The sequence below is a fragment of the Solea solea genome, chromosome 16, assembly GCF_958295425.1.
Source record: "Solea solea chromosome 16, fSolSol10.1, whole genome shotgun sequence".
In the NCBI taxonomy this organism is placed as follows: Eukaryota; Metazoa; Chordata; class Actinopteri; order Pleuronectiformes; family Soleidae; genus Solea; species Solea solea.
This window is the reverse complement of record NC_081149.1, coordinates 16,311,016-16,326,634: the sequence shown is the minus strand read 5'-3', so window position 1 is coordinate 16,326,634 and position 15,619 is coordinate 16,311,016. Positions and strand designations below refer to the sequence as shown.

Here is a 15,619-nt window from a genome sequence, read left to right as displayed (position 1 = left end):
TTTGGACGACATACTATACTATGACTTTTTGGTCAGATTTTGGACGACATACTATACATTACATTACATTACATGTCATTTAGCAGACGCTTTTATCCAAAGCGACTTACAATAAGTGCATTTAAACATTTGCGTACAAATAAGAGCTAGAAGTAAGTAAGAGCTTCAAGTAAATCAAACTATGAAGTGCTAGTCGTAAGTGCGATGTATTTTTTTTTTTTTTTTGTCGTCGTCATCATCGTCTTAGTCGAGGTATACTATGACTTTTTGGTCAAATTTTGGACGACATACAATACTATGACTTTTTTGTCAAATTATGGACGACATGCTATTGTATGACTTTTTGTCAAAATTTGGACGACATGCTATAGTATGACTTTTTTGTCAAGATTTGGACGACATACTAACCTATGACTTTTTTTCAAATTTTGGACAACATGCTATAGTACGACTTTTTGGTCAAATTTTGGACGACATACTATGCTATGACGTTTTGGTCAGATTTTGGACGACATACTATACTATGACTTTTTTGTTAAATTTTGGACTACGTAATAAAATATGACTTTTTTGTCAAATTTTCGACGACATATGACTTTTTTGTCCAATTTTGGACGACATACTATACTATGACTTTTTGGTCAGATTTTGGACGACATACAATACTATGACTTTTTGGTCAAATTTTGGACGACGTGCTATTGTATGACTTTTTTTCAAAATTTGGACGACATGCTATAGTATGACTTTTTTGTCAAGATTTGGACGACATACTAACCTATGACTTTTTTTTCAAATTTTGGACAACATGCTATAGTATGACTTATTTTTCAAATTTTGGACGACATACTATACTATGACTTTTTGGTCAAATGTTGGACAACATACTATCGTATGACTTTTTTGTCAAGTTTTGGACGACATACTATACTATGACTTTTGGGTCAGATTTTGGACGAGATACTATACTTTGACTTTTTTGTCAAATTTTGGACGACATACTATACTATGACTTTTTGTCAAATTTTGGACGACATGCTATACTATGACGTTTTGATCAGATTTTGGACGACATACTATACTATGACTTTTTTGTCAAATTTTGGACGACATGCAATATACTATGACTTTTTGGTCAAATATTGTACGCCATACTATACTATGACTCTTTGGTCAGATTTTGGACGACATACAATAATATGACTTTTTTGTCAAATTTTGGACGACATGCAATACTATGGTTTTTTTGTCAAATTTGGAATGACATACTAAAGTATGACTTTTTTGTCAAATTTTGGACGACATACTTTACTATGACTTTTTTGTCAAGTTTTGGACGACATACTATACTATGACTTTTTGGTCAGATTTTGGACGACATACTATACATTACATTACATTACATGTCATGTCATTTAGCAGACGCCTTTATCCAAAGCGACTTACAATAAGTGCATTTAAACATTTGGGTACAAATAAGAGCTAGAAGTAAGTAAGAGCTTCAAGTAAATCAAACTATGAAGTGCTAGTCGTAAGTGCGATGTATTTTTTTTTTTTTTTGTCGTCGTCATCATCGTCTTAGTCGAGGTATACTATGACTTTTTGGTCAAATTTTGGACGACATACTATACTATGACTTTTTGGTCAAATTTTGGACGACATACTATACTATGACTTTGTGGTCAAATTTTGGACGACATACTATACTATGACGTTTTGGTCAGATTTTGGAGGACATACTATACTATGACTTTTTTGTCAAATTTTGGACGACATGCAATATACTATGACTTTTTGGTCAAATATTGTACACCATACTATACTATGACTTTTTGGTCAGATTTTGGACGACATACAATACTATGACTTTTTGTCAAAATTTGGACGCCATACTATACTATGACTTTTTGGTCAGATTTTGGACGGCATACAATACTATGACTTTTTTGTCAAATTATGGACGACATGCAATACTATGGTTTTTTTGTCAAATTTAGAATGACGTACTAAAGTATGACTTTTTTGTAAAATTTTCGACGACATACTATACTATGACTTTTTTGTAAAATTTTGGACAACATACTATACTATGACTTTTTTGTCCAATTTTTGACGACATACTATACTATGACTTTTTGGTCAGATTTTGGACGACATACAATACTATGACTTTTTGGTCAAATTTTGGACGACATGCTATTGTATGACTTTTTGTCAAAATTTGGACGACATGCTATTGTATGACTTTTTGGCAAAATTTGGACGCCATACTATACTATGACTTTTTGGTCAGATTATGGACGACATGCAATACTATGGTTTTTTTGTCAAATTTAGAATGACGTACTAAAGTATGACTTTTTTGTCAAATTTTCGACGACATACTATACTATGACTTTTTTGTCAAATTTTGGACAACATACTATACTATGACTTTTTTGTCCAATTTTGGACGAGATACTATACTATGACTTTTTGGTCAGACTTTGGACGACATACAATACTACGACTTTTTGGTCAAATTTTGGACGACATGCTATTGTATGACTTTTTGTCAAAATTTGGACGACATGCTATAGTATGACTTTTTTGTCAAGATTTGGACGACATACTAACCTATGACTTTTTTTTCAAATTTTGGACAACATGCTATAGTATGACTTTTTGGTCAAATTTTGGATGACATACTATGCTATGACGTTTTGGTCAGATTTTGGACGACATACTATACTATGACTTTTTTGTTAAATTTAGAATGACGTACTAAAGTATGACTTTTTTGTAAAATTTTCGACGACATACTATACTATGACTTTTTTGTAAAATTTTGGACAACATACTATACTATGACTTTTTTGTCCAATTTTGGACGACATACTATACTATGACTTTTTGGTCAGATTTTGGACGACATACAATACTATGACTTTTTGGTCAAATTTTGGACGACATGCTATTATATGACTTTTTGTCAAAATTTGGACGACATGCTATTGTATGACTTTTTGGCAAAATTTGGACGCCATACTATACTATGACTTTTTGGTCAGATTATGGACGACATGCAATACTATGGTTTTTTTGTCAAATTTAGAATGACGTACTAAAGTATGACTTTTTTGTCAAATTTTCGACGACATACTATACTATGACTTTTTTGTCAAATTTTGGACAACATACTATACTATGACTTTTTTGTCCAATTTTGGACGAGATACTATACTATGACTTTTTGGTCAGACTTTGGACGACATACAATACTACGACTTTTTGGTCAAATTTTGGACGACATGCTATTGTATGACTTTTTGTCAAAATTTGGACGACATGCTATAGTATGACTTTTTTGTCAAGATTTGGACGACATACTAACCTATGACTTTTTTTTCAAATTTTGGACAACATGCTATAGTATGACTTTTTGGTCAAATTTTGGATGACATACTATGCTATGACGTTTTGGTCAGATTTTGGACGACATACTATACTATGACTTTTTTGTTAAATTTTGGACGACGTACTAAAGTATGACTTTTTTGTCAAATTTTCGACGACATACTATACTATGACTTTTTGGTCAAATTTTGGACGACATACTATACTATGACTTTTTTGTCAAATTTTCGACGACATACTATACTATGACTTTTTAATCAGATTTTGGACGACATACAATACTATGACTTTTTGGTCAAATTTTGGACGACATGCTATTGTATGACTTTTTGTCAAAATTTGGACGACATGCTATAGTATGACTTTTTTTGTCAAGATTTGGACGACATACTTACCTATGACTTTTTTTTTTAAATTTTGGACAACATGCTATAGTATGACTTCTTTTTAAAATTTTGGACTACATGCTTCTTTATGACTGTTTTGTCAAAATTTGGTCGACATACTAACCTATGACTTTTTTGTCAAATTTTGGACGACATGCTATAGTATGACTATTTTTTCAAATTTTGGACGACACGCTTAAACAAAAACATCATGGAGCAAAACAAAGTGAAATAAGCAGACAAGGAGAAATGCACACAAGCTGTATGGACGCACTGTACTATGTACTGCTGTACTCCTGTAGTAGTACTACAGTGTGTACTACTACAGCAGTTGTTCACACAGCAGTCCTGACAGTCTTAGCCTGTGTTTTCTCTGATTATTCTGCAAATATCTCCTATGTCTATTGCCTTGAGAGATGCTGTGACTCACCCATGAGTGTCTGAATATATCACAATAATCACCTGCACTTCTCCAAACCCCATGTACACAAAATAAACTGTGATTCTTTTTGAAAAGAAATACTAATCAATAGCATTAGGGAGAGAAGTTTGTATCACATTAGTCGTCTTTGTTGGGGAAAAGTGGCGTTGCACAAAACAAGAGGGTCAAAGTGTACTAAAACAGAGGAAATGAGAAACTGCTGCATAGCGTTTTATACGGTGAAGCTGATAAGAGGTCCTTTTATGTGGCTGCATAGTAGCAGAACTGGTGAATCAAAGCAGGTCAAAATCTCCTTTTATCCTTTTCTTTTGCCCATTTGTTCATTTCTATGAAGAGAGACCTGCATGCAAATGTTTTCTCCTTGTTATATTCATAGTCCTCTTTGACCATGTTGATGTTGTCGAGGAGACTAATAACTTAGGACACGTGAGGGCATACTTGACAACACACTGTCTTGTTTTGCTACGTCTCTTTACATTGTTAATGGGATTGGCTGTGGCTTGTCATAGCTGACTATCGGTGCTACATTAACGTTGCATTTTCATGTATTGTAATTTCTCACTCGTACACAAAATACTCAAAATTCCAAATGTTGCAACAAGGAGTCTGGGATTTTTTGAAAGCTTAATTATTATACATTATTATTCAATACAATTAAATAGAGCTGCAACCAACGTTTATTGTCATAATTGATTAATATGTCGATTATTTTCTCGATTAAGAGTTTGGTCCATAAAATATCAGAAAACCTTAAAAAATGTTGATCGGTGTTTGTCAAACCTGGAATGATGATGTTCTCAAATGTTTTGTTTGGTCCACAAAACAAAATTTCTTTGTTATCCAGAGTAAAGAAATGAAGAAAATACACACATTTAAGAATCTTAAACAATCGGAAATCTTGTTTTAATCATGAAAAAAGCTTCGAACCAATTGATTGATTATCAAAATAGTTGGCAATTAATTTATTAATGAATCGTTTCAGCTCTAAAATTAAACACATACCAGATACAAAGTTATATTATATTGTTCACTATCTCTACCATCCATCCAATATGACATAAAGGTTATCCATTTATGGGTTGAGGAAAAACATTGACAAAAGGTAACACTTATTTTAAACTTGGAAAATCCAATTTGATTTTTTTTTTTTTTTTAAAGCCTTTCAAATGTTATATGGTAAGATACTTGTGCTGTTCCTCAAGTATGTATTTTAGATACCTTATACAAGACTGGATAAAAGATAGTGTGTATATAAAGAGGGGGTTGAATAAAAGGTGACCTTATGAGCTGAGGCAATCAAAACACCTGTGAGGCACCTTGTGTTATTCAGGTACACAATTATATAGGTGTCTTATCATGATACATGATCAGGGTTGCTACAGTTTCCTTTACTCTCATAGTAACATAACATAATAACAGCCTATCAAGTACTAAGTGGGATGAATCCTTGCTACAACGATGTATTAAAGGTGCAATATGCAACATTCTGCCTCACGAGATGACAGGAAACAAATATTAGCCAGTTAAACAGTGATGTCACACTCCAGCTGTTGCGTTTGAGTGCTGTAGAAAATCACAGAATCAGGTTGCAAATGCGCTGCATTCACAGGGGGTTGTTAGCCGTGTTTATAAGACAAGTACATTTGAACATGGTTTTCTGAAAGCTGCATTTACAGGATGTATACATATATATATATATTTACATATATATATATATATAGAAACATTTTTCCAAACAATAAAAAAAAAAGACCAGGGTTAATACAGATCTAGCATTTCAGTGATGAGAGCTCTATAAGCTGAGAAAGACTAAATGACTCGGAGCTAGTCCGTCTTCCCTGGATTCATATGTAGAGTGATGCATACATAATATTCCAGCTGTCAGCCTCCGTTAGTAACAGGTTGCAATGCACATGATGATTCACAGGCATTAGCTGTCACACCCTTTGACATACTGTATGTGCTCAGCTGCCAGTGGTGCCATACACTGTGTTTGTTTGTTTGTCTGTTTGTTTTTATTAGTTTTCCACTGTGGAAAATACGTTATGTAAACCCGACTGACAGGAATTCCACACTTGGGTTGCCATGGCCACCAAGACATAAAATGCTAGAATTTTCAATGTAGGTAGTCTGTGATGTGAAAAGCTGTAACTCACACACACACACAATAAATAAATGAATGCAAACACACACACACACTATGAATAATCACTAATTAGCCTTAGTTCTGTGCACAGATCTTATTTATGTGTGAGTGTCTCTGATAATAATAAAGTCCCTTTATCTGAAGGAGGGTGAGAGTGTGTGTGTGTGTGTGTGTGAGCGTGTATGTGTATGATTACATGGAGTGATGAAGCTGAACAGTATGCCTATGTGGACTCAGTTTCGCTGACTTGGCAGATTTAATGCTTCTTTTTTTTTTTTTATGAGCTTAGACCTGCACAGTGAAGGGTTATATTAGAGAAAGATGGCAGAGGGAGGAGGGGAGACACACATCACAACAGCTGCGGCCCAGACTCTACACGCACACTCTTCTTTTCTTTCCACCGCTCTCTCTCTCTCTCTCTCGCACACGCACACACACAAACGTACAATCACACAGCCAGATTGAGGTTAATGACACATGATGGTGACCGAGAGAGAGAGGTCAGCACAGAACAAACGCAGTGCGAGAAAATACAGCACAATTACAACTTTCATGTCGTCTTTTGAATTGAAACTAATGACAGCAGATGAAAAAAAAGAAAAGAAGTGTGCTTGCTGAATAAAGATGAAACAGTATATGGTTTGTTTTCTCCCGCCTCAGTTTTGATGGTTAGTCTATCAGGCATTATTCAGCTTCTAGCTAAGAAAGAAAGGAAACAGTAGCCAGTGATTGAGTGCTGTAATGGCAGCTACTGAGCCAGCATATAGAATGAAAGAAGAGACACCGAGAAGGCACACAAGAGATCTGTCATCTATTTGTAATATACAGTAGATTTTAGCCCCTTACTGACAGGCTCCTTTGTCTCTGTCTGGCCTTTAGTCCTCTGTGTGTGGACTTGTGGTATTCCTTATGTTGTGGGGACCTATATCTGTTACACAGTCACGTTATACACAGAAATCAAGTCAATTATAAGTTGAAGACATGTTTTAAAGTTAGGCTGAGGTTAGGGTCAGGGTTAGGATTAGGCCAGTTGGTTTTATGGTTAAGGTTAGAGTAAGTCTCCAGGAAATGAATGAAAGTCAATGCAATGTCCTCTGAAGTCATGGAAACCTGTGTGCGTGTGTGTGTGTGTGTGTGTGTGTGTGTGTGTGTGCGTGCAGGATGTGAGCAAAAATCTCCTCCAGCTTCCCCTCAGCAGCCTTGTCCACTCAGGCTTTGGACTCGTGCGTCAGCTTGTGTTCTAGAAAGGAGCATTGAGATGAGTTTCACGCTTCAGGAAACAACATTTGATGACAGCTGAGGAGATTTGCAAAGACAGAAGCAGTAATGCCTCAAATGGAAAACAAAACAAACAACAACCATGAAATTAAAGCACATATGTTTTCAAGTGTTTTTATTCCAGGATGACTCCTTTTTATAATTACTGTATATAGTGTAAAATGTTCTGATACAAATCAATAACATTAAAAATAAACGGGTGGCTTTGGTGAGTGAAATGTCCTCCTGCTACATGTATATTCAATGTTTGTTGTCATCTCTGTCTTTCAGGCAAACTCGAGAGCAGGAAACCCCGCCAGACTTCTTCTACTTCTCTGACTTTGAGCGGCACAACGCTGAGATTGCTGCTTTTCACTTGGACAGGTGAGTTTTCTAAACACGCCTAACAAAATAAAACACAGCTGGGATTCCTTGGTGACTCATGCCTTCAAATAAACAGGCTTTTAATGAAGGCTTCATTGTCTGTCAAAGCACTTTGTAAACTTTGTTATAAAAGTGCTAAAATTATTATTAATTTAGATGTGGTGTTGTAATGTTACTGTACTTAAGTACAAAATGTTCTATTTGTATTTCTATAAACTTTTATTTTAACTCCACTACATTTCCTCTAACTCTACTTAAGTACAGTAAATGTTACTTAAGTAATATTATAAAAAACTTCTACCAAAGATATTTTCTGGTGAAGATACTTTTGTTTTTACTCAAGTATCACTTCAAGGTACTTTATACAATACTGATTATTAGTAGTAGCAGTAGTCACAGTATAATTAGCAGTATGAATCAGAAAAGATGAGTAGCAGGTGGATGTTTAGTCTGCTAAAAATTTCTTTAATTCAGCGTTCTATTTCTAAGCAGTAATTCAATCAACTAAAATGTCGTGCATTTAACATGAACAGGAAACATTTCTTCAGTCGTTCACCTGTATACTATCCTCCCAATAGCTGTGTGAACTCCTCATGACTCAGGGATGTGCAATAGGCAAAACCAGTCAAACAGACATTTGAATGTTCTATCACGGACAAACAGGTACGCACACACACACACAGACACACACACACACAGGTGCTCCTTTGTCACCAGGGCCCGACATGACAGTGCAGTTTTCAGCTCCTGAATGCCGTCCTCTGTAGGCTTAAGTTTCCCCCAACTCGGTCCAACCCAGCCAGTAAGTCTGTGTTCCTGCCTGCTCCCAGGGGGCTTAGCTTTAGTCTCAAACGGGCCAGGGTCATTTGAACAGAAAACAAAAGCGGGAGAGCGTCTAAACAGAGGCTGAATAGATATCATGTTCTAACATGGGAGCACGGGGAAAGAATGAGAGCGAGGGATGGCGAGAGACAGAGACAGAGAACACACAGTTGAGAGCAGTAATAGTAGCTTTACAAGCCATCAGACTGTTAATCTCACAAAAGGTTCACACACACACACACACACACACACACACACACTCCTGATCACTGAACATCGTCAAGTCTGAAACGTGCAATACAATATGTGAACTCTGTACCAGACTGTACTATGCTCCCTGCTGCCAGACACTATACTGTGAAAGATATGTGCATACTACCTTTTAACCCTTTAACACCTAAACCTCAAAATGTCCGTCTGGACATTCTTGCTTATTTTAATCATAAAAGGGCCAGACAATGTCCTGTTGCCCAGTTTTCCAGAATAACTTTCAATATCTGGCAGTTGTTTGCAGTTTACTGCATGTTAAAATAGTGTATTAACAATCTGAAATGAAGGGAAAACACTGTAGCTGTACGTGAACACCAGATTTTGCGTGTTGAATTTGAAATTTGAGCAGTAAAAAACACATTTAAAGTAATATTTGGTTGAGTCTTTGTCTCTCAATGTCCAAAACAGGATAAAAAAATGGAAACTATGTGCAGGTGTTTTTCCAACTCTCTTCTCTCTGCTGACAAAGACGCTGATTCGCCGGCTTCCTTGTAGTTCAGTAAATTCAGTGACTCTCAAAGTATATGTCTGAATTTCACAAATTGGTGCCACAGACACTCACACGTCCTTGTCTTTGCTTATAAGCGGGTGGCGAATGTTGAATAATGCTGCTTTTTGATGCCAGTCACACAAGATTGTGAATTATGAATACGTTTCAGGTCAAATGTTGATGATTTTGATGGGAAATCACTTCATGTACTGCAGATAAAGAAGTTTAAAAAAAAAAAAAAGAAAGATTTAATGGCCATCTCTGGTGTAAGACACTAATGGGCTCAGATAATGAACATTAATGCAGATGACAATGAGCTGGAAAATGAAGATGCATTGCATCTGTTCACAACAAAGTAAACACTGTGTAAGACCGTTTATAATTTGGAATAATGTCAAGTTAGTTAAAAAAAAAAAAAACAACATTATTTCTGATGTTTTAAATACTATATAACATTTTCTTCTCTCTTTCTCCAGGATCCTTGATTTCAAAAGAGTGCCCCCGGTGGCAGGTCGACTCGTCAACATGACAAGAGAGATCAGAGATGTGACACGTGATAAGAAGCTGTGGAGGACCTTCTTCATTTCACCAGGTAGTGAGTTTGGAGCTCGGCACAGTGTCAGTGTCACTGGTTTCATCGCAGTGACACAAAACACACAACGACCACATCTCACCGACACACTGTGTGTGTGTGTGTGTGTGTGTATGTGCGAGGATCTGTTCATAGAGGCTGCCATGTGTGATAATAAATAAAGCCAAAATTCACCACAGGGTGGCACTGTAAGTCAGGTTTATCACAGAGGCACCACAACAAAGAATTTCCCGGGGGGGTTTTATATCCATGCATTTTCTGTACTGTTTAACCTTTGAGGGTCACAGAGGGAACTGCATGGAGACATTAGGACAAAGACAGAGTATAAAGTACCTGCACAGATCACCAGACTTTCACAGGGTGGGATTTTTTTCTTATAAAAGTTAAAAAGGTTTGACCTACACAAATAAATTAGGTCATTTGTTGCGAAAATTGTCAAATGTGGAGGGTTTTCATTTCTTTGATAAAACAATTTAAAGTAACGTGATCTAAAACTCAGTCTTGAGCACTTGAGTAAAAGTACAAGTATCTTACCAGAAAATGACTTTGGCAGAAGTTGAAGTCACTTTTTTATTATATTACTAAAGTAAAAGTCTTAAAGTATATGACAATTACTGTACTTAAGTTTTAAGTAAAAATAAAAGTATTAAAAAAGGTGAGGAGCAAGGATTGAGCAACGGAAGCTCAGTGGTAGGGTGAGTTGTCTTTCAACTGGAAGGTTGTGAGTTCAATTCCCAGCTCTGCTAGTCTATATGTGTCCTTGAGAAAGACCCTTAACCCCATGTTGAAGTATGTGAATGGCAAAACTATAGTGTAAAGCAGCTCATTAAGTCTGGAAAAGATTTATATAAATACAGACCATTACCAACTCTTCTTCTGATTTTATTTGGTAGCAAAGAGTAACAAAGATAGTTGGAGGAAATGTAGTGGAGTAAAAGTAAAAGTTTCTAGAAATATAAATAACATAGTAAAGTACAGATATGGGAATTTTGTACTTAAGTACAGTAACAAAGTATTTGTACTGTTAACACTGGTAAAATTCAAATGCTTTGTGTAGCCACACTGACCTGCATTCACATCATCTCAGAAGGAAGATAATGTGGATAAAAGAATGCTAAGTTCTCTTCGACTTTGCTGAATCAGCACTTTCTTTCCTGCCAGTTGCACAACTTGATACTGCGATTAGAAAACCCTCATGCTGGTTTTTTCACCATCCAACATATTATTTCCTCTGTTTCTTAGTATTTACTTCCTCGCTGGCAGTATGTAGCACTGTTAATCCCCTTGTTGTCCTTCCTGCTTGACTTCATCGCTAAACAAGGCTTTTCTTTTCTTCCCTCAGCCAACAACATCTGCTTCTACGGCGAATGTTCTTACTACTGCTCCACTGAGCATGCTCTGTGCGGGAAACCAGACCAGATCGAAGGTTCGCTCGCAGCCTTCCTGCCAGACCTGAACCTGGCCAAACGCAAGACCTGGAGAAACCCCTGGAGACGCTCCTACCACAAACGCAAGAAAGCAGAGTAAGAAAACAAAGAGGCACTTGTGAGCCACATTCAAGACTCTGTCAGCACCCACTAAACCTCAAGTCTTCATGACATGGACTGATATTTTTGGATTTTCTTTTTCTTCGTATTCCCAGGTGGGAGGTGGACCCAGATTACTGCGATGAAGTGAAGCAGACGCCCCCGTATGACCGTGGCACTCGCCTGCTGGACATCATGGACATGACCATCTTTGACTTCTTAATGGGTAATCAGACATATAACTGATATAGTAAAAAAAAATAGTACAATTGAATAAATATGTCCATCTATCCATCTTCTACCGCTTTATCCTCCGCATGAGGATCGCAGGGGGGGGGCGCTGTGCCAATCTCAGCTGACATATGGGCGACCCTGGACAGATCGCCAGTGACACATAGAGACATAGAGTGTCCAATTTACCTAATCCTCATATTGCATGATTTTGGACTGTGGGAGGTAATCAAAGAAAACCCACGCACACACGGGGAGAACATGTGAACTCCATGCAGAAAGGCCCTTGTTCTGACCGGGTCATGAACCTGGATCTTCCTCCTGCAAAGGCAAATTAAGAATATAACAATACAAAACTCACATATATGATAATAATGAAACATTTTGATGGTATACATTTACATTTATTACGTGACATTTATTGTGATTTTTGTGATATTAAGTCCCATTGGGAATTACATGTACTCTGATTGCTTGAGGGTCTGTGTGAGTTAAGGTTTTGTCTCTTTGCAAAAAGCTAATAATTGTGGTGATAGCATTGCTTTACTCATGTATCTCATGTTTTACCTTGTTACTGGTGCAAGTAACACAAGACAAAAAAGGTCCAAACACAACTGGCAATTACCATCATAGCCACGCAGAGGTTTTGAGACACCTTTTGTCATCGTGATATTGCAAACTTGTCACTACTGTTTATAACTACCCTCTCTCCCTGTGCAGGCAATATGGATCGTCATCATTATGAAACTTTTGAGAAGTTTGGAAACGACACTTTCATCATTCACCTTGACAACGGAAGAGGGTAAAGACATTCATCAGCTCGTGAAGGGTTTGTCTCAGGAGGTAGTAAACGTTTGAGCCACTGTGACGAACACGGGAACTGACATCTCGCTACGACTCAGACATTAATTAGAGATGAAATTAATGAATGGAAATCAATCTCCTCTCTTTCAATTTTTCCTCAAACTATGAACGCGCAAAGGGAATACATCCCATAGAACTTATGAAGCAACTGTTTGAGGGGTCATTTCAAAAGCAAAGTCTGTCATAGAATACTGTTGAGGATAAATACGATCATCTATTGGACTGTCATAACTTTGTTGCTTTGTGATATGGATTGACAGTGACCTATGGAGGTCTGATTCTGGTCCCCAGTTCCAAACTTGGATAAGAAAACTAAGATTTAACATTTGACATCTGGAGAGACTAAGATGTTAACTGTCGAGCTGATGTTTTTGAAACATCTTCTAATATTTTCCATTATTGTATAGTTTTTTCTTTCCTTCTTTTATCTTTTCGCTCATTTCCCCCTCTTTTTGATGTCTTGTCTATTCTGCATTTTTGTATTTATTGATTTTTTAAATGTTTCCTTCCTCATAGGTTTGGAAAACACTCCCATGATGAGCTGTCCATCCTGGTGCCGCTCAGCCAGTGCTGCAGGTCAGACTAAATCTATCTCTTCTGCTGTAAAGACGATGTTTCTTTGTCCTAGTAACTGCAGTGGAAATGACCCCCTGGTGTCTCCTGTGTCATCATCATCGTCATCATCATTATCATCATCATGCCTTTGGTGCACAAGAAATATCTCAGAAGAGATTATCATAAAATATTCTAAACAGAGGTTTTTTAAATTTTACATTTCAGACACACTCCATGTTCTTAGGCAAAGAGAGTTTAGGCACAAAACTTTAGAAATTAGTCATTTCTAAAATACTATGATACTCTTAGTGGAATTTAAGATGCAGTGTATAACTTGATCTTGACTTGAGTCTTGAGAAACTTTATATATGACAAACTACAGACATGGAAATCACATATAGCATATATATATATACATATGTATATACATAAACAAAGGTGAAATGTAAATCATAAACCAATGAGAATGTTACACTGTTCACTTGTTTTTCCATCTTTGAAATATTGTTTGGAAGTGTTTTTATTTCACAGAAAAGAGCAATCTTATTATTCCGAGAGTGGATTATCAAGAGCACACCAACAGTAGGTTTATTGAATCGGGATTATTGATATAAGGCCAAAAGCAGAGTTTGGCCAGATAATCTGGACAGGTTGTTTGGTTTTTACTTCACAGGGTGAAGGCCATACAAGAAATTTGAATTTTAAACACCATTATAACGTACAAGGACCACTTTAAAGCAAATTTGTGTGTCGGTAATTGGAGGTAAACTTTGGAATTCCCCTCCACAATGACTATTCGAATAGTTTGCACTTTGCAAACTACCTTTAAAAAGAAGAACACTGAGGTCATGTGAAACTGACAATTAAGGTATCTTTTTTTAATCCTCAATCTTTTTGTTTTGAAACTAAAGAACGGAACTCGCAGGCGACTGTGCCAGTGCCAGTTTCGAGCTGTCACAGTTGACTGTGCACTATAAATCCAGTCCGAGCAATGTATCGCGGAACTTAACAGACCGAATATGTCCGACCCTTACAATGGCGCCAGGTGGTTTTCAAGTTTTCAAGTATGGAAACAGCAGGAGCGGACATTATTCCAAACCTGCAGTAACCTGATATCTTCAACTTTGTGATAATCTTCCCCTCATCCTACTCTAAAGAATGCTTACTCATCTCAGTAATTGTGAGTAAAAAAAAAACCCAAGATATTAAAGTTAGATATCGTTGGATTCTGCTCCAGAATGATGTTTCCATCATTCTGTCTTCTATGAGGATCTTTGGTGCTCTCGTAAAATGCTGCCTGGTATTTACATCTATGGATGTAAACAGTTGGACTCCCAATCACAATGGACAATGGAAAAAAAAAAAAAAAAAAAATATGAAATAACCTGTTCTGTTAACCTTTCAGGGTGAGGAAGTCCACATACCTGCGTCTCCAGCTGCTGGCCAAAGAGGAGTACCAGCTGAGCTCCCTGATGGAAGAGTCCCTCCTGCGTGACCGCCTGTCTCCCGTTCTTATCCAGCCACATCTGCAGGCCATGGACCGCAGGCTCCGGCTGGTGCTGCAGGTGCTCGCAGGCTGTGTGGAGAAAGAAGGCTCCGTTAATGTTGTGGAGGAGGATATATTTGGGGACACGTCCACCCACAGGAGCCGAGGTCATAGGTAGTGAGGGCATTGCTTTACGGGTGATGGGGACCACCAGTGACTCATGGACGATGGGCCACGTCTGTGGCTGTCTGGCCAATGGGATCGGACCAAACATCCCACTTCTGCTACCAAGCTGAATTCAGTGAATTCCGAGACTTGCCAAAATTGCCTCTATTGGAAACTGCTGTATAATTGTGGTGTTTATAGAAGAAACTGTCCACAGATACAGTGAACGGCTGCACTCACATGGAAAGGAGACTTTGTATTTGTCAGCTGCAGATGTATTTTTGTTTTACCAGATGTTGTGTAAGACATAAAGGAACCACTGCTGTGTTCTGACTCTGTCCTGTTTGTTTTATATATTTTAATATGGGAGTATCAGCTTGTTACGTGTGTTTTATTATGTTATTGCATAACCAAATGAGAGCAAACACTGACTGGGCATCTTATGACCAGACAATAAGCTTTATGTTTTATCACGATGTATACACGGGACTACGTAGAGGTTTGGAGCTATTATTGTTTGTTTTGTAAAACATGGCGTTCCCCTCCTGCAGTCAAATTTATCAGCCGGAGAAGTGAAGTCACGCCTGGTACAGACAAAGACGGGTTT

The 15,619-nt window shown here is 37.2% G+C and overlaps 1 protein-coding gene across 1 annotated transcript in view; it reads left to right on the top strand.

Annotated features, from left to right (window-relative positions):
* The window catches only part of fam20ca (FAM20C golgi associated secretory pathway kinase a), a 61,754-nt gene extending 46,526 nt beyond the window's left edge, over positions 1-15,228 (top strand). The window contains exons 4-10 of the mRNA XM_058654150.1: positions 7,919-8,011; positions 10,070-10,185; positions 11,528-11,708; positions 11,828-11,937; positions 12,663-12,744; positions 13,323-13,382; positions 14,767-15,228. Of these exons, the coding sequence (XP_058510133.1) occupies positions 7,919-8,011; positions 10,070-10,185; positions 11,528-11,708; positions 11,828-11,937; positions 12,663-12,744; positions 13,323-13,382; positions 14,767-15,025 (901 nt within the window). The 3' untranslated portion in view covers positions 15,026-15,228. The remainder of the gene's footprint in view (positions 1-7,918; positions 8,012-10,069; positions 10,186-11,527; positions 11,709-11,827; positions 11,938-12,662; positions 12,745-13,322; positions 13,383-14,766) is intronic.
* The last annotated feature ends 391 nt before the right edge of the window (positions 15,229-15,619 follow it).